The 26,177-nt window shown below is 39.7% G+C and overlaps 1 protein-coding gene across 1 annotated transcript in view; it reads right to left on the bottom strand.

Moving 5' to 3' along the window:
- Positions 1 to 26,177, bottom strand: part of ADAMTS3 (ADAM metallopeptidase with thrombospondin type 1 motif 3) — a 290,776-nt gene that overhangs the window by 245,677 nt on the left and 18,922 nt on the right. Inside the window, exon 3 of the mRNA XM_036852044.1 lies at positions 24,790 to 25,196. Coding sequence (XP_036707939.1) covers positions 24,790 to 25,196 — 407 coding nt within the window. The remainder of the gene's footprint in view (positions 1 to 24,789; positions 25,197 to 26,177) is intronic.

Raw genomic sequence — 26,177 nt, 5'->3', positions numbered from 1 at the left:
AAAGAATTGAAGAGTCGGGGATTTGCCAGCACCAGCCTTCTAGGGCTTCTCCCTAAGCAGGAAATTGCTGCACTGCTCCACGGTTTCCCTGCACCGGTGCCCAGGCAGCGGGCCAGTTCGCTAACCCTTTCCCTGGCCTCGCACAGACAGCATCATCCGCGCAACCCTGGCCCCGCCATAACCCTGGCTGGCTTGAGAAGAGCTGGCAGAGAGAGTCCAGGCTGTGCTATTTAAAGCTATAAGCAGCTACTGTGGATGGAGATGAACTGCTTTAGCGGCAGAGGATAAGGCCAGATGCAGAAGATTTTCACTTGCCATAATGAAATTCACACACCTCCTGGAGGTAGGCGCCCAAATTTGATAGAAAACAGCTCAGTTCCATTTATTAATTACTAGTACTCATCTATCTATCCCAACCAGCAATTTTTTTCAAGGTTAAACTGCTTGATTTCAAATTCTTAGATTCAATTTTCAGCCTCAAAATATACTGATGAAATATATATACATTTTTGCTATATATACATCCCCCAGAAACTCACAAGGTTATATTTTACATAAACATATACACATACACTGTTGTATACAATAGGTATATGGATAGGAAGTACATGTGTAACGAGAGATCCAGATATGTGTCTATGCTGGAATTCAAGCTGCCCAAGCTTTCTGAAGTATTAGGAATACCCTCTGAGAACAAGGATAATATAAGTCAAAAGTACAGGTTCTGAATGCAGGTATCTAGGTCTTCCGTGAGACACAGAACAAGACACTCATTTCCCTGGGCTCTTAATCCATAAGTGGGAACTGCTGTCAGGATTAAGATAATCCTGTAAAGGACAGATCTGTGTCTGGCACACAATTGTCGATGCCCATAAATTTTTAACTAGTATGAGAAATAAGATAAAATACCTATGAACAAAATAGTGCCATTTGCAGAGACGTGGATGGACCTAGAGACTGTCATATAGAGTGAAGTTAGTCAGAAAGAGAAAAACAAATATCGTAAAATATCACTTATATGTAGAATCTAGAAAAATGGTAGAGATGAACTTATTCGCAAAGCAGAAATAGAGACACAGATGTAGAGAACAAACTTACGGATACCAAGAGGGGAAGCAGGGGTGGGATGAATTGGGAGATTGGGACTGACATATATACACTACTATGTATAAAATAGATAACTAATGAGAACCTACTGTATAGCACAGTGAACTCTACTCAATGCTCTGTGTTGACCCAAATGGGAAGGAAATCTAAAAAAGAGGGGATATATGTAAATGTATAGCTGATTCACTTTGCTGTACTGTATAAACTAACACAACATTGTAAAGCAACTGTACTACAATAAAAATTAATTTAAAAATTTAAAAAATAAAAGCAATGTACATACCTAATTAAAAATACTTTATTGCTAAAAATGTTAACCAGCAATAATAACAATAATAAATTCACAAATTAAAAAAAAAAAGATAAAACAACTATGGTAGCTCAGGAGAACCACGGTGACAGATTGGTTTTCTTCTGAAAGTCAAATTTTATCTCAGCCAACCCAGATAATCTGACCTTGTGGTCTCTTTGCCCCCTTACTTCCTAAAATGTGCTCAATAAGCACCTTATCTAGAGAACTCTTATTTATCCTTAAAAACTCAGCTCAAATACCATTTCCTCAGAGAAACTTTCCCCGATCCCTAGCCTATGTCAGATGACTTTGTTACTTATTTCATAAAACAATGTCCCTTTTTCTTGATAGCATTTATGCCAGTTGATCTTTACTCAGGTGACTTCACAGAAAGTAAAGTCTGTATTTCCCACTTCATCTAAACTCCATGGGGGCAAATATGATGCCTGTTTTTGTTCATTGTTGCATTCCCAGCACTGAAAGTATATAGTAGCCACTGAATGAATGAAGGAATAAATGACTCAGCCAAGTTCTATCCAGATATTAATCAATCTATTTATCTCCTCCTAAGAAGCAGAAAGAGAAAATTCACTCACAGGAATATAAAGACTCCTAGGAGTTACCAAGAGACACAAAAGTTGGAAAAACCATTTATTGTCTAATAGAAGACAAACAATGCAAGAAACTGAAGAAGTGTGGCTTTCTGTACTTGGCTTGAGAATAATTCTTACCTTCCATCAAGGAGAAACCACAGAAAGAAATGAAAGGTTACAAGGCAGAGTTCCGGGTACCAAAGGGAAAGGATGGAGGGGAATTCTGCACAGAAGCATTTCAATTAAAAGTTCATAAAACCTGGAAGGTGATAGTGAGAAGATTATAGTATACTGACATGGAACTTATGTCCTGTGTCTTCATTTATTCAGTAATTCATCACATATTTATTGTGCACCTACTATTATCAGGCATGGTGCCTGGTTTTTGAGGACATAAGAATAAGCGTTACAGACACAACTCCAACTCTCATGGAGTTTACAGTTTAGCAGGGGGGAAAAGCATTAAACAATTTATGTGTGATCAGTGCTCAGAAAGAACCATAGGTTGCTGTAGTAAAAACCTTGACAAGAAAGTCAATATGTTTATTTTCTTCCAAGGAATTAGTCCAAAGTATAACATTTTTATAATGTCTTTTTTTTAATTCCTTTTTTTTTTTTTTTTTTTAACACGTTGCCATGTTGACTTGTATCTGCTTCCTTTGCCTAACAGGAGTAAATTAAAGAGACACACTATACCTCTACTATGGTGTTGAACTCAAGTGTGGGCTTGCATCAAGATGATGTTGCCCCTTCACTATAGTTCATATGCGAAAGAAGAGGAGATAGAAAACTAAAAGAAAAAAAAACTTAGTTATGAAAACTACAGCATTAAAACGCTATTCAGAAGGATAGAACTGATTTATATGAAATCTTAGGAACCTTAAACTTTCAAGTTCATAGCACCCCCTTCAACTGCAAAAGTTATGCACTGGGAAATCTGAATACATCCAAGAAAGGTCTATAATTCATCTTGCAAAAGTGGTAATCAATTCTCTATTCTGATATTCACACCATTCAGTCTGTCAGCATTGATTTGTTGAGCACACACTGTGTGCCAAACACTGTTAAAGACCCACGGGAAAGAGTCCTTATCCTCAGTAGAGAGAGTCTCCCAAAAATAAATGTAAAAAATAAATTCAAGATAAATTTGAGATGCAAATAATGGCTACAAATAAGATTAAAATCACGATGCAGATGCTGGAGAGGAGAGAAGATGGCGGAAGAGTAAGACGCGGAGATCACCTTCCTTCCCACAGATACAGTAGAAATACATCTACACGTGGAACTGCTCCTACAGAACACCCACTGAACGCTGGCAGAAAACGTCAGACCTCCCAAAAGGCAAGAAACTCCCCCCGTACTTGGGTAGGGCAAAAGAAAAAAGAAATAACAGAGACAAAAGAATAGGGATGGCACCTGCACCAGTGGGAGGGAGCTGTGAAGAAGGAAAGATTTCCACGCACTAGGAAGCCCCTTCGCGGGCAGAGACTGCGGGTGGCAGAGGGGGGAAGCTTTGGAGCCACGGAGGAGAGCGCAGCCACAGGGGTGTGGAGGGCAAAGCGGAGAGATTCCCGCACTTCCCGCACGGAGGCTCGGCGCTGACCAGCGCTCACCAGCCCGAGAGGCTTGTCTGCTCCCCCGCCGGGGCGGGCGGGGCTGGGAGCTGAGGCTCGGGCTTCGGTCGGATCGCAGGGAGAGGACTGGGGTTGGCGGCGTGAACACAGCCTGAAGGGGTTAGTGCACCACAGCTAGCCGGGAGGGAGTCCGGGAAAAAGTCTGCAGCTGCCGAAGAGGCAAGAGACTTTTTCTTCCCTGTTTCCTGGTGCGCGAGGAGAGGGGATTCAGAGCGCCGCCTAAACGAACTTCAGAGACGGGCGCGAGCCGCGGCTATCAGCGCGGATCCCACAGCAACAGGGGCGCAGAGGAAAAAACGGAGAGATTCCCGCACAGAGGCTCGGCGCCGAGCAGTGCTCACCAGCCCGAGAGGCTTGTCTGCTCCCGGGCCGGGGCGGGCGGGGCTGGGAGCGGAGGCTCGGGCTTCGGAGGTCGGATCCCAGGGAGAGGACTGGGGTTGGCGGCGTGAACACAGCCTGAAGGGGTTAGCGCACCACAGCTGGCTGGGAGGGAGACCGGGAAAAAGTCTGCAGCTGCCGAAGAGGCAAGAGACTTTTTCTTGCCTCTTTGTTTCGCGGCGCGCAAGGAGAGGGGATTCAGAGCGCTGCCTAAATGAACTCCAGAGACTGGCGCGAACCGCGGCTATCAGCGCGGACCCCAGAGACGGGCGTGAGACGCTGGGGATGCTGCTGCCGCCTCCAAAAAGCCTGTGTGCGAGCACAGGTCACTCTCCACACCGCCCCTCCCGGGAGCCTGGGCAGCCCGCCACGGCCAGGCTCCCGTGATCCAGGGACAACTTCCCTGGGAGAACGCACTGCGCACCTCAGGCTGCTGCAATGTCACGCCGGCCTCTGACGCCGCAGGCTCGCCCTGCCTCCTCCGTACCCCTCCCTCCCCGCGGCCTGGGTGAGCCAGAGCCCCCGAAGCAGCTGCTCCTTTAACCCCATCCTGTCTGGGCGGGGAATAGACGCCCTCAGGCGACCTACACGCAGAGGCGGGTCCAAATCCAAAGCTGATCCCCAGGAGCTGTGCGAACAGAGACGAGGAGGGGAAATCTCTCCCAGCAGCCTCAGAAGCAGCGGATTAAAACTCCACAAACAACTTGATGTGCCTGCATCTGTTGAATACCTGAATAGACAACGAATCATCCCAAATTCAGGAGGTGGACTTTGGGAGCAGGATATATTAATTTTTCCCCTTTTCCTTTTTTTTTGTGAGTGTATATGTATATGCTTCTAGGGAAGATTTTGTCTGTATAGCTTTGCTTTATAATAGCTTTATTTTACTTCACTATATTATAGCCTCTTTCTTTCTTTCTTTCTTTCTATTTTTTCTCCCTTTTACTCTGAGCCATGTGGACGAAAGGCTCTTGGTGCTTCAGCCAGGCATCAGGGCTGTACCTCGGAGGTGGGAGAGCCAACTTCAGGACACTGGTCCACAAGAGACCTCCCAGCTCCACGTAATACCAAACGGCAAAAATCTCTCAGAGATCTCCATCTCAACATCAAGACCCAGCATCACTCAATGACTAGCAAGCTACAGTGCTGAACACCCTATGCCAAACAACTAGCAAGACAGGAACACAGCCCCATCCATTAGCAGAGAGGCTGCCTAAAATCATAATAAGGCCACAGACACCCCAAAATACACCACCAGACGTGGACGTGCCCACCAGAAAGAAGATCCAGCCTCATCCACCAGAGCTCAGGCACTAGTTCCCTCCACCAGGAAGCCTACACACCCCACTGAACCAACCTTAGCCACTGGGGACAGATACCAAAAACAACGGGAACTACGAACCTGCAACCTGTGATAAGGAGACCCCAAACACAGTAAGATAGGCAAAATGAGATGACAGAAAAACACACAGCAGATGAAGGAGCAGGGTCAAAACACACTAGACTTAACAAATGAAGAGGAAATAGGTAGTCTACCTGAAAAAGAATTCAGAATAATGATAGTAAGGGTGATCCAAAATCTTGGAAATAGAATAGACAAAATGCAAGAAACATTTAACAAGGACGTAGAAGAACTAAAGAGGAACCAAGCAATGATGAAAAACACAATAAATGAAATTAAAAATACTCTAGATGGGATCAATAGCAGAATAACTGAGGCAGAAGTAAGGATAAGTGACCTGGAAGATAAAATGGTGGAAATAACTACTGCAGAGCAGGATAAAGAAAAAAGAATGAAAAGAACTGAGGACAGTCTCAGAGACCTCTGGGACAACATTAAACGCACCAACATTCGAATTATAGGGGTCCCAGAAGAAGAAGAGAAAAAGAAAGGGACTGAGAAAATATTTGAAGAGATTATAGTTGAAAACTTCCCTAATTTGGGAAAGGAAATAGTTAATCAAGTCCTGGAAGCACAGAGAGTCCCATACAGGATAAACCCAAGGAGAAACACGCCAAGACACATATTAATCAAACTGTCAAAAACTAAATATAAGGAAAACATATTAAAGGCAGCAAGGGAAAAAAAACAAATAACACACAAGGGAATCCCCATAAGGTTAACATCTGATCTTTCAGCAGAAACTCTGCAAGCCATAAGGGAGTGGCAGGATATACTTAAAGTGATGAAGGAGAAGAACCTACAACCAAGATTACTCTACCCAGCAAGGATCTCATTCATATGTGATGGAGAAATTAAAACCTTTACAGACAAGCAAAAGCTGAGAGAGTTCAGCACCACCAAACCAGCTTTACAACAAATGCTAAAGGAACTTCTCTAGGCAAGAAACACAAGAGAAGGAAAACACCTACAATAACAAACCCAAAACATTTAAGAAAATGGGAATAGGAACATACATATTGATAATTACCTTGAATGTAAACGGATTAAATGCTCCCACCAAAAGACACAGGCTGGCTGAATGGATACAAAAACAAGACCCATATATATATGCTGTCTACAAGAGACCCACTTCAGACCTAGAGACACATACAGACTGAAAGTGAGGGGATGGAAAAAGATATTCCATGCAAATGGAAATCAAAAGAAAGCTGGAGTAGCAATTCTCATATCAGACAAAATAGACTTTAAAATAAAGACTATTACAAGAGACAAAGAAGGACACTATATAATGATCAAGGGATCGATCCAAGAGGAAGGTATAACAATTGTAAATATTTATGCACCCAACATAGGAGCACCTCAATACATAAGGCAAATACTAACAGCCATAAAAGGGGAAATCGACAGCAACACAATCATAGTAGGGGACTTTAACACCCCACTTTCACCAATGGACAGATCATCCAAAATGAAAATAAATAAGGAAACACAAGCTTTAAATGATACATTAAACAAGATGGACTTAATTGATATTTATAGGACATTCCACCCAAAACAACAGAATACACATTTTTCTCAAGTGCTCATGGAACATTCTCCAGGATAGATCATATCTTGGGTCACAAATCAAGCCTTGGTAAATTTAAGAAAATTGAAATCGTATCAAGTATCTTTTCCAACCACAACGCTATGAGACTAGATATCAATTACAGGAAAAGATCTGTAAAAATACAAACACATGGAGGCTACACAATACACTACTTAATAACGAAGTGATCACTGAAGAAATCAAAGGGGAAATCAAAAAATACCTAGAAACAAATGACAATGGAGATACGACGACCCAAAACCTATGGGACGCAGCAAAAGCAGTGCTAAGAGGGAAGTTTATAGCAATACAAGCCTACCTCAAGAAACAGGAAACATCTCGAATAAACAACCTAACCTTGCACCTAAAGCAATTAGAGAAAGAAGAACAAAAAAACCCCAAAGCCAGCAGAAGGAAAGAAATGATAAAGATCAGGTCAGAAATAAATGAAAAAGAAATGAAGGAAACAATAGCAAAAATCAATAAAACTAAAAGCTGGTTCTTTGAGAAGATAAACAAAATTGATAAACCATTAGCCAGACTCATCAAGAGAAAAAGGGAGAAGACTCAGATCAATAGAATTAGAAATGAAAAAGGAGAAGTAACCACTGCAGAAATACAAAAGATCATGAGAGATTACTACAAGCAACTCTATGCCAATAAAATGGACAACCTGGAAGAAATGTACAGATTCTTAGAAATGCACAAACTGCCGAGACTGAACCAGGAAGAAGTAGAAAATATGAACAGACCAATCACAAGCACTGAAATTGAAACTGTGATTAAAAACCTTCCAACAAACAAAAGCCCAGGACCAGATGGCTTCACAGGTGAATTCTATCAAACATTTAGAGAAGAGCTAACACCTATCCTTCTCAAACTCTTCCAAAATATTGCAGAGGGAGGAACACTCCCAAACTCATTCTACGAGGCCACCATCACCCTGATACCAAACCAGACAAAGATGTCACAAAGAAAGAAAACTACAGGCCAATATCACTGATGAACATAGATGCAAAAATCCTCAACAAAATACTAGCAAACAGAATCAACAGCACATTAAAAGGATCATACACCATGATCAAGTGGGGTTTATCCCAGGAATGCAAGGATTCTTCAATATACGCAAATCAATCAACGTGATACACCATATGAACAAATTGAAGGAGAAAACCATATGATCATCTCAATAGATGCAGAGAAGCTTTCGACAAAATTCAACACCCATTTCTGATAAAAGCCCTGCAGAAAGTCGGCATAGAGGGAACTTTCCTCAACATAATAAAGGCCATATATGACAAACCCACAGCCAACATTGTCCTCAATGGTGAAAAACTGAAAACATTTCCACTAAGATCAGGAACAAGACAAGGTTGCCCACTCTCACCACTATTATTCAACATAGTTTTGGAAGTGTTAGCCACAGCAATCAGAGAAGACAAAGAGATAAAAGGAATCCAAATCGGAAAAGAAGAAGTAAAGCTGTCACTGTTTGCAGATGACATGATACTATACATAGAGAATCCTAAAGATGCTACCAGAAAACTCCTAGAGCTAATCAATGAATTTGGTAAAGTAGCAGGATACAAAATTAATGCACAGAAATCCCTTGCACTTCTATACACTAATGACGAAAAATCTGAAAGTGAATTTAAGAAAACACTCCCATTTACCATTGCAACAAAAAGAATAAAATATCTAGGAATAAACCTACCTAAGGAGACAAAAGACCTGTACGCAGAAAATTATAAGACACTGATGAAAGAAATTAAAGATGATACAAATAGATGAGAGATATACCATGTTCCTGGATTGGAAGAATCAACATTGTGAAAATGACTCTACTACCCAAAGCAATCTACAGATTCAATGCAATCCCTATCAAACTACCACTGGCATTTTTCACAGAACTAGAACAAAAATTTCACAATTTGTATGGAAACACAAAAGACCCCGAATAGCCAAAGCAATCTGAGAACGAAAAATGGAGCTGGAGGAATCAGGCTCCCTGACTTCAGACTATATTGCAAAGCTTCAGTAATCAAGACAGTTTGGTACTGGCACAAAACAGAAATATAGATCAATGGAACAGGATAGAAAGCCCAGAGATAAACCCACCACACATATGGTCACCTTATCTTTGATAAGGAGGCAAGCATATACAGTGGAGAAAAGACAGCCTCTTCAATAAGTGGTGCTGGGAAAATTGGACAGGTACATGTAAAAGTATGAAATTAGAACACTCCCTGACACCATGCACAAAAATAAACTCAAAATGGATTAAAGACCTAAGTGTAAGGCCAGACACTATCAAACTCTTAGAGGAAAACATAGGCAGAACACTCTATGACATACATCACAGCAAGATTCTTTTTGACCCAGCTCCCAGAGAAATGGAAATAAGAACACAAATAAACAAATGGACCTAATGAAACTTAAAAGCTTTTGCACAGCAAAGGAAACCATAAACAAGACCAAAAGACAACCATCAGAATGGGAGAAAATATTTGCAAATGAAGCAACTGACAAAGGATTAATCTCCAAGATTTACAAGCAGCTCATGCAGCTCAATAACAAAAAAACGAACAACCCAATCCAAAAATGGGCAGAAGACCTAATAGGACATTTCTCCAAAGAAGATATACAGATGGCCTACAGACACATGAAAGAATGCTCAACATCATTAATCATTAGAGAAATGCAATCAAAACTACAATGAGATATCATCTCACACCAGTCAGAATGGCCATCATCAAAAAATCTAGAAAACAATAAATGCTGGAGAGGGTGTGGAGGAAAGGGAACACTCTTGCACTGTTGGTGGGAATGTAAATTGATACAGCCACTATGGAGAACAGTATGGAGGTCCTTAAAAAACTACAAATAGAACTACCATACGACCCAGCAATCCCACTACTGGGCATATACCCTGAGAAAACCATAGGTCAAAAAGTGTCATGTACCACAATGTTCATTGCAGCTCTATTTACAATAGCCAGGACATGGAAGCAACCTAAATGTCCATCGACAGATGAATGGATAAAGAAGATGTGGCACATATATACAATGGAATATTACTCAGCCATAAAAAGAAATGAAATGGAGGGTATTTGTAATGAGGTGGATGGAGTTAGAGTCTGTCATACATGAGTGAAGTAAGTCAGAAAGAGAAAAACAAATACAGTATGCTAACACATATATATGGAATCTAAGGAAAAAAAAAAAAGGCCATGAAGAACCTAGTGGCAAGACAGGAATAAAGACACAGACCTACTAGAGAATGGACTTGAGGATATGGGGAGGGGGTGGGGTGAGATGTGACAGGGTAGAGAGTGTCATGGACATATATACACTACCAAATGTAAATAGATAGCTAGTGGGAAGCAGCCGCATAGCACAGGGAAGATCAGCTCGGTGCTTTGTGACCACCTAGAGGGGTGGGATTGGGAGGGAGGTGGAGGGAGGGAGATGGCAAGAGGGAAGAGAAATGGGAACATATTGTATATGTATAACTGATTCACTTTGTTATAAAGCAGAAGCTAACACACCATTGTAAGGCAATTATACTTCAATAAAGATGTTTAAAAAAAAAAATCACTAATATAGTGTAGAGTGACTAACGTTTCTGTTTTAGCTAGAATGGCCAAAAATTCTTTTTTGAGGAAACGGAATTTAAGTTAACACCCAAATGATGAGTAGGAATCTCTATTTAAAGATCTAGAAAAGAATGTCCTGGCTGAAGAAACAACATTTCCAAAAGGCCAGAGACAGAAAAAATTTGGATTTGAAAGACAAAAGGAAGACCAGAGGGGGTCGAATGTAGTAAACAAGGGAATGACATCAGAGAAGCATGCTAAGACCAGATCTTGTAAAACAGTGGTTTCCAAATGTAGTGTCACCTGGGAACTTGTTAGGAATGCAAATTTTCAGGCTCCTCTACAGACCCACTGAATCAGAAACCCCAAAGTGGCACCTAGAAATCTATGTTTTAACAAGCCCTCCATGGGATTCTCATGCCCACTAAGGTTAGAGGCCTCTTGGAGAGAACAATGATTCTCAACCCTAGCTGCATGTTAGAATCATCTAGAGCGGCATTTAGTCTACTTATACTGAGCCTTACCCCAGACCAAATGAATCTGTATCTCTGGGGTTGGGGTTTAGGCATCTATATTTTATTTAAAAGCTCTTTAGGTGATTATGAGACAATAATTATTGGAACTACTGACATAAGGGTCTTAAAAGTCATGGTAAGATGTTTGAATTTTAATGGGAAGCAACTGAAGGCTTTTAAACAGAGAAAAGTTCGTCGAATTTAGAAATGTCACTTCAACTTCTATGTGAAGGATGAAGAGGGTCAAAAATGAAAAAAAAAAAAAAAAAAAAGGAGGTCACTGTAGTATCCAAGGAAGAGATGATAGTGGTTTAGATCAAAGTTGTAGCATTGGAGATTTCATAAGTAGATTCAGAACATATTTTATAAAACAACCTCAAGATTTATGGATGGATTTTATGAAAGAAATGAGGAAAAGAGGAGTCTAGCATAAGTCTAGGTTTTTGGCCTGAGAATTAGGGTCCAAACTTTTCTCTGTGGAGGAAGTCACGCAGGGGTAGCTGTCAAGGGATGATCTTCAGCCCTGTTAAGTTTGAGATGGCTATCTGACATCCAAGTGGAGAAGTTGAATGGGCAGCAGAACACACGTACAAGTCTAGAGCTCAGAGGAGAGGTCAGGGCCAGACACATAGCGTCATTACTGCTTGATGGTATTTGAAGCCATAAAATCACATGAGATCATCTAGGTCGAGAGCGTAGCTACAGCTCAGTGTAGCACTGAGCTGGTGTATGGACAGAGTACAGGGTTGACTCATGAGAGCCCACAAAGTGTGATGGCCCCAGACTGTTAAAGCACAGGACAACTGAAGATCTCAAGGTCTCCGTGTTGCCCCGTGGCATAGTCCCACCACCAGTTCTTTTTTTGTTTTAAATATATACATTTTTATAAATTTATTTATTTATTTATTTTTGGCTGTGTTGGGTCTTCATTGCTGCGCACAGGCTTTCTCTAGTTGCGGCGAGCGGGGTCTACCCTTTGTTGCAGTGCGCGGGGTTCTCAGTGCGGTGGCTTCTCTTGTTGAGGAGCACGGGCTCTAGGCACGCGGGCTTCCGTAGTTGTGGCTCGTGGGCTCAGTAGTTGTGGTTCACGGGCTTCAGTAGTTGCGGCACACGGCTCTAAAGCACAGGCTCAGTAGTTGTGGTGCACGGGCTTAGTTGCTCCATGGCATGTGGGATCTTCCCGGACCAGGGCTCGAACCCGTGTCCCCTGCATTGGCAGGCAGATTCTTAACCACTGCGCCACCAGGGAAGCCCCACCACCAGTCTTGAAAGCCAAGTGACTTTAGAAACTTGCAAGCACTTCGTAGTGACTATTGGCTACTGAATAAATTAAAATGAGGATACACTTCAAAGCTCTACCTACCACTGGGAAATCTTTATATGAATCAAAAGAGGAATCTCAGGATCAGACACAGTAAGTAGTTTGTCCAAGTTCACAGTTTCTGTGTTCTGCCAGAACTTGGCCTGGGGAGATGGTGCTCACCAGTGCTTCCAATGTACATGTAGCCTCCAGGCGAGGGGACCAAGAGAGGAAGTGGTGGTTGTACACAGTTAATCCAATCTGGGAAGGATGGGTGCTGAGTCAGACTGGCTGCGATGATGACTGGGCAGGGGGGCAAGAGCCAAGACGGTATTACAAACCAAAGAAAAAAGTTCAAATTCCTTACCCGAGAAAGCAGGTCAGCTGGGAAAAGCCAGTATCCAGTATCATTGCACATAAACAAGAAACAGACAGTTGAGTTATGGTGTCTGGCACTAACTGAGAACGGGTTAGAAGTATAAATTTTCAGGTCCCTACGCAGACCAACTAAGTCAGAAACTCTGAGGTGGCTCTGAGCAAGCTGTGTTTTAACAAGCCCTCAGGAGATCCTGATGTGCACTAAGGTTAGAGGCCCCTCGCGGAGAACAATGATTCGCAACTTCAGCCGCCTATTCCTCAAATGCAACCTCTGAGGAACTCTCCCAGGAAAATGGCTGCATCAATAGAGCTGGCACACATTCCTGTGTTGCGGTAACTCGGTACTCTCCCTACAGCATAGCCAAGTCACAGTCTCTTCTGCTCTTAATACTTTATAAAAATATGAATATATTTCTCTCTGTATATATATACATATACACATATGTGTGTAGATAGAGAGATAGGTAAGTAGGTAGGTAGGTAGATAGATAGGTTTCTCTCTACTCTGATTATTTCCACATTTCATTAGGAGTCAAGCTATAACATCTCCCAAAACTGTAATAGCAGTTAGGTTCTTTGGAGCTTTCTAGAACACAGGATTTATTCATAGTTAGTGGATTAAAAATAAATTTAAAAAAACAGAAAAAGCATTATTAGAAAGTAACCATATCTCAAAAATAACACTCATACATGCAATTTCCACTCCAGACCATGATTAATAAATAATGGTCAGTGTGACGTTTTGATTTCTTCCTTGGCCAGGAATGCACGGTCCCTAAGGATAAATAGAATACAAACTTAGTCATAGAGTCACGGAACATCAGTTTCTAGAAGGGATTCGCAGGAAGCTTATAGTCAACAGTTTCCTAATTTTAGATCTCTGGGCTCTAGGAACCAGTGGAGGCAATGACGGAGATCTGGGAATGACTGTCACTGTGTCATAAGGCTGAACAAAATGGTACAGGTCTATGAGTAATTTAAGCTTTTTCATTGGAAAGATCATCAACCAGTATAGAGAGAGAATAATTTGTACTCACTGGGAATTTTGACCAGCAATTTTGTATATTTTTGATCATTAACAGATAGGTAAAATTGTTAATTACTTAATAAATATTCTAACTGGTTTACAAAGTATTTCAAAACATAAGATCCAACAGGCAGAACAAAAAGAATCACTGATCTAATTCAAACCCTTAATTTTTTAAGTACGGGAGAAGAGTACCAAGGTAGTTTCATGGGTACAGTTCAAATTTATAACATCCTCATAGGTTAACATGTTTCTAAAATTTTTCCAAGCACAGCATATAACAAAAGGCCCTCTTCCTGAAAATTTTAGGTTAATGGCTAGGGCCAATAAATAGGCTCAGAGGACTTCCCTCATCATTATGCTAAGTCTTGGTGTGGTACCACAGTTGAAGCCAAAGGTGACAATGACGTGCAGCTGACCAAACAGAAACAGAGATCTTACAGTGACTAATTTTATCTGGATCCACATCACTATGCTTGGTCTGCCTTCTTGTCCTGGCAGCCAGTTAATACCATCCTCAGAGGCAGGTATGCAAATAAAGGACTATATGAAGCCAGGCAGGAAGCATGAAATATTGGCACTCTATAAGGCAAGATCAATATCCTGTAAGCCCAACAGAAGTATTACTGCCAAGATTCCAATCACTATGTTAAAAGATCATGTTTCACAGATAATGCTAATAAAACGTTTCCCACTGTGTTTGGGTGCTACTGTTTGCAGAATCTTCTCACTAAGTGCTGTTCTTCCTTTTCTCTTGGGCTTACATGCTCAGACTGGGGTCCCTCTATGTTTCATATGACACCCAAGTACTAATAGCACAGTCCTCTCACTCTAACGATCTTCCACTTTTAGGGACATCACCGGCAGAAGAAGGCCTTCCAGAAATCTCTTATGTTTAAATTGGGGTTGAAAGTCCTATCAGCAATCAAAAACCACGAAGACCTCAAAGTCTACTTTGATAACGCCATTTAAGTTCAAAAAATGCATTTTCTGGTAGTTGGAGCTAGGGACCCACCATGCCACCTTTATCTCCAATCCCCCCCCAATTGCCTCCATTGACTTATAGCCTTTTTTTTTTCTCATGGAAGACTCTAGACTGGAAACAAAAACAGATATAAGATAGCATATTAACTACTATCACCAAATAAAAGAAATATGAAAACAAGACTATGAAACAACAGTATATACCACTAATGCCACAGAACTCTTTATCGCTATCCCCAAAATGTCTCACTCTGAGGTTCATAATTTAAAATATCTGACCAAAATGAAAAGCCTAAGAAGTATGTTAAAATTATGACTAATGCCTCATTAATGCCATTCTAGCCAGGGTATGGCTATATCACACCACTAAAGGGAATGTTTCCTAAAGCAGAAGTAGTGTGCTGTGTATGCACTGAATGATTAGTGGTCAATTGCATAAACTGAAGTATTATAATAATACAACAATAAGAGGTCAATCACAGTCACTATATCTTTGTCAGCTCTGAAGAATCTAATACATGGAACAAGAATATTTTCACTTTATATTTCTAAGTAGAACCTAAGAAAGAACTTTCTCTATGGCAGAGCTATATATAAATAAGACGAAAAGTAGTGAGTTTCCCATCCTTAGAAGTCTTCAGGAGAACACAGATTAGAGTATCCCCTCAGAGAAGATGATGCTAAAGGAGTCCTGAATCAAGTGGAGAAGGTCATCTGAAAATTACAGGATTTTCACCAAAGTATTCACTTCACAGAAGATTGTATTTTCCACAAGTTAGGTCACAGGCCTGAGTTGGGTACTGCAGCACGTTTTTTTACTTTGCAAACTAAATCAACATCATTATTATTAATCACAAATATTAAGGACAAATAATTATAATAAATGGAAAAAGAAGGAAGGATTGGTAGTAACAATCATTGACTTCTCAGAGCAGGCTGGTGTGAAAGATGCATAATATTCGTAAGCCCTCAACATAACAAGCATTACTTTCTCCTCTTTACTGATGGAAAGAGACTTCCACAAGTTTAAACAACTTGTTTAAAGTCCAAAGCTGGTAGGTAGTAGAACCAGAAGTGGAGTTCAGTTTGTCTGATTCTAAACCAATACCATGCCCGCTCCCAACATGAATCATCTCCCCTAAACCACTTTACAAAAGTTTTGACTTCTGTCATCAATGGCATTTTACCAAACTGAACTCTTCCAAAGTATCATAACTCTAAATAGCTTGGCCACTTATTCTCTTCATTGGTGTTTACTGATTATTCTCGCTACAAAACTCTACCTGGATATCTTCTAAACATTTTATAAAAGTAAGCTATAACAATCTAGATAATGCTTTTCAAAACCCTTCAGGCTATTAATATCCTTTCTTTTTTTTTTAATATTACTGACTCTGGAGTTAGACATTAAGTGCAATCATATATCTCTATTTCTTCACTCAATAAATAGGATTTTTTTAGAAATTTGTTATAATATGGGGTATTTGAACCTGTTTATCAAAAGACTGACAATTCAACTACAATAAGAGCAATGATCTCTTGATATGTTTAGTGTAGTCTAATACTGCTCAAAAATTAATCAACTCTTTTGAAAATAAATGTTTTGAAAAAATACCAAGTGTTTAAAATTTCTTATTTTAGAGATAGAGAATTCAAAGTCAAAGTCGGCCAACCTTAATAAAAAGTACAATTGAGTTTTTTATTCTAAATATTTTTTCAATTTCACTGTGATAGGCTGACAATCGTAAGATAAAATCTCCCTTTTCAATTGTGTTTCTAATTAATCTCTCTACATTTCTAACAGTATTAAAAACATACAAGTTAATTCATGTCATGCCTCCTTGTCAACCATCCATATTTTAAGGAGCATATTTAGGTAACTTTGGGTAACAGAACTGCTAGGTGCTTTGCTGTCAATCGACCTGAGTGCCATTCCAGCTTTGCCATCAACTCTAAAGACTTAACAACAAATATTGTCAATAGTCTTTGAATCAAAATATTTAATGAAACATTGATTTTTCTCGACCTTTTCTATGGTTTTTCATATATATGTGTGCATATGTGTATGCTTACGTGTGTGTGTGTATATAAACATATATGTATGCATATATGTATTTCCATACACACACGTACATATAGTAGATACGTTAAATGACATAAAATAAAATGGGATTTAATATCGAAATCAACTCATTCACTAACAGCGTATTTTGTGTGTCTTGTTTTTTGAGAGTTAAGTAAACTTGATCAAATTACACTTTATGCTGTAAGCAAAAATCACTAAAACAACATTAGAAATACTCCTTAGAGAATAGGAAGAAGTAGGGGATAGAAATATACAGTAAACACAGTAAGAAAGGAGAACATTTCAGATGGAAGAATTACAGCTATAGAAGGAGGTTTACTAAATAAGGCACCAAATTCACCAAACTTGAAAGGTTGAAGGACCTAGATGATAGGAGAAGAAGTCAGATTTTTCAAAATCAACTTCCAAACCCTCTCAGATAAAATTTTGGGAACAAATTCTAGAAAAAAGTTACTGAGAAAAATACCTCCCTAAACTCCAGAGGAAAAGCCCATGACTTCAGCAAAATCTTTCTATGAAGAAAAGCAACATAATCAAGGAATACGAATCCTTGCCCTTCTCTCATCCTGAATGCCCATGCAAGCCTGTCAATACCAACTACACGGTCACTGAATTTGGTCTTAATAAACATCACTAGGTTTTATCCTCCTTTTTCTTTTCTCTCTCTCCCTTTTGTATTATATTTGCTCCTATATTCAGCTAAATACTGACCAAGACTACCTTGGCTCTCCCATGTATTCATTACATACATTATAAAGTTCATGAAATCAACTTACCACACCCTCTCTTCATTTTTATGGCCATCACAAATATCTCCTACCTTCCTCAGAGGCTCCTCTTCCTACCCACCCCATCCTCTACCATCATCGGTGATCACTTTAACATATACGGTTATCTTTTCAATTGTCTGGTATCACAAATATTGCTTTCTCCAGGAAGCCTTCTACTATCCTTCCAAGCATAAATATTCTTTCCACCATTCAGACTCTCACATGTCATCTATCCTAGTCTTAGAGCATTTAAAACATTCGGCCTTCTACTTTGGTTCTACGTTTGCATATCTTATTTCCAGTACTCTTGGAAGACAAGGATAATGCCTGGCTTACCTCAGTATTCCCCACAGCAATCAGTCTAGCACTTTGCATATCCTAGCACTTCAGAAAGCTTTATTAACTTGATCAGTATTCCTAGAGGCTAAGATTGTCACATGAGTAACAGTTTTTGCAGTTGAGGACCTTGAGGCTGGGTTTACTTTGCAAGAACTCTATGACCTCAAAGCCTGATTATGCACAAAGGCATCATATCAACATCTTGCTGTGCTTGTGTTCTTGTTTTAGTGATAATTTACTGAGAAGACGATATTAAAGATGTGGTCAGCACTATTTTCAAAGTTCTTAAAGCATTTTTTGAGTATCTTTAAAAATCTCTGTATTAGAGTTATAATGAAGTCATAGTTGCCACTGCATGGAGAAGAATGGAAGCATTACTTCCCAGGCCAACTTCCCCTCCCCTTTTATTTTCTGTTTTTCCATTCCTACACAAAGAAAGATGTGTAATATCATATTTACCTTTTTCCCAATTTTAGCTCATCTTTAAACTTAATTTAAAAATTTACTATACCAAAGATAGACACGATAATGGGAAATAAATCATAATCAAATTGATGTAAATCAAATCATAAGCTGAACAAGTAGTACTCATAAATAAACATGAATAGTTTAAATTAATTACAAAATAACAATTAAAAAGAAATATTTTCAAAATCATACAAGAGAAGTATAGCCAAAAACTTTGGAAAAGGCTTGACATATGTATGATTTTGGCTTTATGCAAATTAGATGCAAAATGTGAAAATGATCAAAGACTTTGCCAAACCTTCCTTCTTCACCCCAGATAAGCACAAACTGGCTGCCTATTTGAGAAAGGAGGCATGGTGGGAAATGTAACCAATAGCCCAGATCCAGCAAGATTCAGCACAGGCAGGTACCACTCACAACTAGGATTAATACTGTCAGCTCCCATGGGCCATGGCTTGACCAAATCTCAGGAGAAGCAATGAGGCCTGTTATGGTACTGTTTCTCCCTAAGCAGTTAAGCTAGTGGACTGGTACCCACTTTTTCCTTCTACTAATGGAAATTAAAGGATATAGGAGCTTTGAGAATCTTCTAATCCTACACGGCTAAAACAGCCTGGTGTAGGTGCCTAGAAGTAAAACAAGGTTCCAGTCCTTTGTTCCCCAGACCTACTAAGATCTCTTAAATCAGCATGTAAACCGTGAAGACACAAATCTCCCTCTGTCCCATCAATAAAACACATGACACCTTCCATAGACACGTTTCATGGGAGAAAATGGTGGGAGGCACCTGGCCTTTAGAGATCAGGTTCTCCTCATAAAAGCAGATGTTCAGGGGGCTTCCCTGGTGGCGCAGTGGTTGAGAATCTGCCTGCTAATGCAGGGGACATGGGTTCAAGCCCTGGTCTGGGAAGATCCCACATGCTGCGGAGCAACTAGGCCCGTGAGCCACAATTACTGAGCCTGCGCGTCTGGAGCCTGTGCTCCGCAACAAGAGAGGCCGCAATAGTGAGAGGCCCGCGCACCGTGATGAAGAGTGGCCCCCACTTGTCACAACTAGAGAAAGCCCTTCACAGAAACGAAGACCCAACACAGCCATAAATAAATAAATAAATAAATAAACAGAGCAGCCCTAAACTTTGAAAAAAAAAAAAAAAGCAGATGTTCAAATGTCAACATCTAAAGATCAGTCCTTGAAAACCCTAAGTCCACTATAAATAGCTACAGATTTGTATCTATTTTTAGTATCACTATTTTTCATAATTACTAGGCAAATGTTCTCAAACCCAGGCACACTGGCTCATAATACTTTTTAAAATAGTCTTTTTACAAAGTGCTTCTGCAGCTGGACTTACTAAAATAGGCATAGCGAGGACATGTTTCTGAAGGGACCAAATCCCAAAGTAAAAGTCTTGAGGCAGGGAAGTCTTAAGGCTGTTTTCTTTATAAGTTTGCAGTTGTCCACAAAGACTTCATTTGGCCATGCACACTCCAAATCTAAAAAGGGTAAGTTACCTCCAATACTAACCAGATGTGACTATCAGATATTTTAGAAAAAGGTTCTGCTTGTGGCTCCCAAGTTGTTAACTTCAAGCTTCCAAGACCCCTGTCCTAACAGTGAAGAGTTCCCATTAGATGCCTCAGGAGGCCTCAGAGTGGTCTTGAGTGAGAACAAGGCAGGAGGAAGAGAAACGAGGAGGAAGAGCATCTCCCACCTGTGTTTTTACCAGGCCTTTCCTGAGTTTATCCAATTTACATATTATTTTATTAGATAACCCCTAGTGATTTCATTTGGAGGAAGAATTCCAAATGTTAAAAAATATTGAAAACTTCTGTCCTAGATAAACTCCCTTGATCATAAAATCAGCCCACAAGGAAATCACTGAGCTGGGATAACCCCAAAGAGCCATCATCACTCAGTTCTTCCACTCCCAACCAGTTTCTCTCTGATGCAATCCAGAGGAATTAACAAAGCAATATTGTTCTAGCAAGTCTAGAAAAATCCAGTTTCATTATGTTATGAATACATGACATAAAGCCTACTAACCAAATAACCCTTTATTTTGGCAAATTTGAAGACCACAAAGTATGATTGTGAGCCACGACTACACACAGGGGAGATTTAATGGTGTTACAGGGCAAATGCCAGGGCTCTATGTAATAAAGAAATTTATTTTCAGCTGGGATTCTCAGCCAGAAGTGTCTTCCCACTCAGAAGGGTGTGAAATGCCTGCCATCACCATGACTCCTGACCACTGGACTCTCACCTTAGAGACATAGAAGCAGAGAGGCAAAGCACGTCAACGGCCTCCAGCCACAGACCACTGGGAGCACATCTGCAGTTGACAAGCTGGGTTTATTACATGTTGCACAGAGCCAGAACGCACACCAAAGGGACCCGTGAGCAAGTCAGTCAGAGAGCTTTAGAAAGAACCTATTAACAGGATTAGGCTTTGGTTGGGTAATTTGGAGGAGGGCCTAGAGAAGCAGGCTTTTTAAAAATTGGATGCTGTCAGAAAACAAGAACAACACCAAGTTTGAATATTGTAACAATTCTCACCTATAAGTGGGTAGACTACAGCAGGCATAAAGCTGCAACTGGTAAAGAATTAGCTGTCACTCCTAAAACGTAGTCTTGTGATTCACTTTGTTATAAAGCAGAAACTAACACAGCATTGTAAAGCAATTATACTCCAATAGAGATGTTAAAAAAAACCCCAAACACGTAATCTTGGCAAAGAATCAGAAAAGGTCATGCTAGACTGGAACAGATATTGTTCTTTGCCACACTGGGTGAAAATCATTGTCAATTCGTTCATGCAGAACACTTTGATGTTGATTTCAGAAACCCACAGAATAATATTTTCGTTATTACGCATATCTATGTCTAGATCACATTCTAGACCTCGGCTCTGGATATATCACTCAAGGCATTTTTCTGTCCTTCTCAATAATGCCCATGTTAAAGGACCTTTCCTGCGATCATTTCATAGAGTTACCTGGAATAAGTAGACTCTACTGACTCTTTCAGTCAAGTTTCTAGTGTCTAGAGAGATAAAAACAGCTAAGCATTACTGCTTGCTTTTTAAACTATCTGGGGTGAATAAGCAGTTTCTTTTCTCCCCAGTTGGTCTTGGACTGATAGTTTTGTAAAATACAAGGAAAACTAATTAGTAGAAAAATAAAATGAAAAAACAAGACACAAAACACCAGCCCCAACTTTTTTTTTTATTATTATTAGGCCCAACGTAAATATAATAACTCTGTCAAACTGTCAAAAAAGTTTCTTTATATAGTCTCGCCTTCCGTATTTATCTTGTCACAAACCTGAGTCTATGGACACATTTGAGTAGTACTGCTTTTTTAAATTAATTAAAGCATTCTGTTTAATACAAATTAATTCTGTCTCAGAGCACTGCCCATTTCAAACATACATAGTATGCCACAAGGCAGTATTAGCGAAAAAGAGGTAAGGAGTTTCACTCAGGGAGAAGGCCACGCTAAGAACTTTCCAACCTCAGTGAAAAGTAAATACCTGTGGCTGCTCCCTATGAGCAAGAGATCAAAGGACGCATGTAGAAAATCAGATCACGGGACTCCCGTCTACACCAGTCTAAAATGCACCCATCCAGGTAGGGCTTCACTGGCATTCTTTTCCAGAGCAGGGGCCTTAACTTCATGGTTGCTGGGCAGAGATGTTCCCATTGGTATTTTTAGGGCAGGAGTGGCTGTGCTTTCTACTGGGACAACTTGGATTTGATTATAATCCCGGAGCTTCCCAGGGCAATGGCTTTATAGCCCATCCGGTTAATCCTCAGGAATCTATGTTATCTCAGTATCCCTGCTTCCCTTCCTAAGGTCAAGAAGGTCAAACCTAAATCCCCACACAGCAAGCTAAAGGAACAAAAAAGGTTTAGGAATCAGCTAATCAGCCAAATTTATTTACATTCCTATCAGTTTTACTTCCTACTTCATCTCTGCTAAGAAGCTTATCCTCTCCAATGCAATTCTGCAATTTTAAGAACTTGTCCCCAGCTTAATGAAGTAGCCACTGGTGTTATCACTCTAATGTATTGATCTGTTCTCTGTAACCGTGCTTCTCTTCCTGCCGTCATCTTTACTCTTCCTCCAGAGCTGCTATGAGCTGGAAACTCTAGAAGAGGCTTCTGTTTCTGTACACCCACAAAGGCAGCACTGCCTGCTGTAGGCTAGACACCACGCTCTTCCTGCATCAAGTGCAAGGCCTGAGCCACTCATGTCTGGTTCGAAATTCTGTCCCCATTCATAAAATCTCTCCAGAAGATACTTCCTTATACCACAATTTTTTAAGTTAAACATGATTCTAATATGTATGTCTAATATAAACACACACGTACATGTATACCAGATATTTTGACACTTAAAATCTATGGTAAATTTAACATCTTTGAGCTCCATGAGGATGGTAATCGGGATCATTCCTTTCACCATTTCACAATGCTTGGAATAGCGCTTGACCCATAACTGGCTTCCCAGAAATATCTTTTAATTAACTAATTAATTAATGGATCAAAGAATGGAACAAATGGATACTTGTGGTTTACACTGGTAGAGATGTGCGCACGTGCACGCGCACACACACACGCTATATCAACATACACATGATGCCAACAGTTAACACCGTATCTTAAAAATGAGAAATTAATCCTAATAATTAATGTTCGTTCAAACTTCATATCTATTTTCCTCTTCCTTACAACAACTTGCTATTGCCCCAGATTTCTGTATCTACGACTAGATAATTTGACATGTACAGTCAGAAAATTACTGATTGCTAAGTCGGGTTTAAAAATCACTATGATAACCCATTAAAATAATTTCCTTGCCTTTTGCCTTCCTTAAACTGATTTTCAAGCTTCAAATCTTCTACCTCAAGCTTCAATCTTAACCAAGGAGATAAAAAATATGTAATCTTTTTATGCTATAAAACGTAAAATAACACTAAATTAAGTTTATACTCAGTATATTTTACTTAGAAGTATTATAAAACAGTACCTTTTTTTTACAATTTATTTCTTTTTATATCCTGGTAGTGTTGAATCAACCTCTCTTAGTGAATACTTTAAACTTAGTCTTTTTAGAAAGCACTATCTATTGTTTTATTCAATGACTTAGTTAATTAAGATCTATTCAACGTTTGTGTGGAATGAGAGGAACTTGAGAGATTCCTTGTGTCTTCAAACCCCAGACCATGGTACAACACCAAATGTGACAGTATGGTCCTAAACTGACAAGGGTCCAACTTGGAGATTTGGACCTGCCACACATGCTCTATTCAGTTTTCCATCCTGGCTTCTAAAACCCTACAGAACATCAAGAGGCAGTACAAGACCTCAAAATAAAGCCTACAACCATTAATCCACCAGCCTTGGGTAAAAACATACGGTATCATAACTCCTTTGGGTTGTGCTTATGCATAGAGAGGACAGTGGCAGAAGATTCAAGGTATTGTTGGGGGACCAGCCAAGGTAGAAGGAATGCAAGGAATATTTTGAGAACTCCCAGAAGAGAGACAAACAAAGACATAGCTCTGAACTCCCAAGAAACAGCAGCCTGGCAACCATAGAAAGAAAAATGGTTGCTCTTTCTGAACAAAGACTTGGAGTCAACTGTGAATGGAAGAGACATAAACATTGACACACTTTTCAAATAACATCTGGAGATACAAACAAATAAAATACTTCACATCTTCACAGCATGTGAAGAAGGATCAGTTACTATTGGCCTCATCCACAAAACTAAAGAGCCATATACGGGTATTCTATTCAAAAATAAAGAAAAAAATGAGTCAAAGCCACAATACAGAGAGAACTACATCTCATGTCCATAGAGTAATGCTATTTGAACAACTCTAACAGAGGAACTTCTCATTTCCCATTTTAGCATTCTTTGGGAAGCGAAAGAATGCTTTCAAATACTTTCTTTAAGAGGATATCCAACGTTCCACATAGAAGGGAAATACTATCATTTTGAAGGAATCTATGCTTCTTTAGAAAGTTGTCAGAATGATTTTAAATAAATAAGGAAATAAAATCCCCAGTGTTACACAAGTGAACATATAAGCCAAGAATGCTAAAATAGTTGTCTTTGGTTTCTTAGACTAATGTTGTCTTCATGTCAAATTAAGCCAAAGCACACATCTTTGTCAGTAAAATGCTTTCTAATGCTTCTTCCTGAACTTAAAATATAATAGTGAGGTTTTCTTTCCACCTCTACTTTCCAAACCATGCTGAAGCCATGCTGCACTCCCAAACACCTGCAAACACACAGACACAAAAGGCAATGAGTCTTACCAGACCATCACAGTTGCTTATGGCAACAGAGGTTCCCGGAATGTCCATGATGTCACCAACATAAGCACAGTTAGTCTGCAAAGGCTCTGTTTTCCAGATTCTTTCTGAAGCACTTCCTGGTTGATGATCATTAATGGGGTCAGTTATATTCCCAGGCACCAGAGATGCCTCATGCCATTCCACAACAGCGCCAGGAGCTACTAGCTGAGTGTTGGGCTTTAGTCGCAGATGAAAATCTCTTCCAAATGCTGTGATGTTAAAGAACAATTGCTCAGAGTTGGAAGACACGTCCCTCGCTGACCTCTTTTTATGATTTGCAGAAAGAATATGGGAGAGATAGTGTCCTTCAAAATTTGTGCTGACTGGAGTCACCAGCTCATACTCTCTCTGTCTCTTTACTGGTAAATCTGTGGGGTGAAAAATAGAATTGTAGAACCCTGTATAACAAGAGAACACAGGAGGACATAACATAGGCATCAAGTGCCCACCTCACAAGACCATACCTCGACTTGCATAATAAATATATTCTTGAACCATCTCATAAGTAGTAAATTTTGAGCATTCAAATCGTTTCTCAAATGCATTTAGGTAACTCTGTGTTCAATGAATCATTTTTTTAATTTTTAAAAAAAGTTTACTGCAATGTGAATATTCATCTCATTTATATGTTTGAGAATATGAACAGAATAACTTTCCATAAACTGTATCTGGTGTGCTTATAATCAACACATACTCCCAGTTAACTTATCATTGGCATAACTGATAACTGCTACAAACTTTTAACAAAGTTGCTATTATGTAGAAAAAACTTTTTCTGATTGTTTTAATTTTTTCCTTGTAAGAATCCTAGAATTTATACTAATCACCATAGCTACTTTGTATTACATCTACCATTGGCTTGTAATTTATACACTGTAGTTTATGGTGTGGTAGTTTATACATATCTTTCCATCATACCACCCTAACAATCATACTTCACAGGTGAGGAAACTGAGATTCAGGAGGTGTGTGTCCAAGGTCAAATAACTGTGAAGCTCAGATATGTCTCCAAGTCATACTCCAAAGCCCATACACTCACTCTGCTACATCATGTTGTATCCCATAAATCACAGAACATTTTCAGCAAATGAGGAGAATGGAGTAAAAAAGAAGAAATAATCATCTATAAACTGAATACACTAGTACTGGTTAGTCAAGAGCAAATGGCATTGTCATTTTGCACCACATTCCTTACATGGGAAAGACACTCATTTGAATATGAATTCAATATTTGGGGTTCACTTTACAACACGCATGGCCACTTACATGTTAAACTGAATTTCACAATTAGAACTTAATTCCCCAAGTTTAGCCAAATGAGAGTACTGTGTCTGCTGAAATGCAAACAT

Source organism: Balaenoptera musculus, chromosome 5, assembly GCF_009873245.2.
Source record: "Balaenoptera musculus isolate JJ_BM4_2016_0621 chromosome 5, mBalMus1.pri.v3, whole genome shotgun sequence".
In the NCBI taxonomy this organism is placed as follows: domain Eukaryota; kingdom Metazoa; phylum Chordata; class Mammalia; order Artiodactyla; family Balaenopteridae; genus Balaenoptera; species Balaenoptera musculus.
The sequence above is the reverse complement of the archived record's forward strand: the minus strand, read 5'-3'. Positions and strand labels throughout refer to the sequence as shown.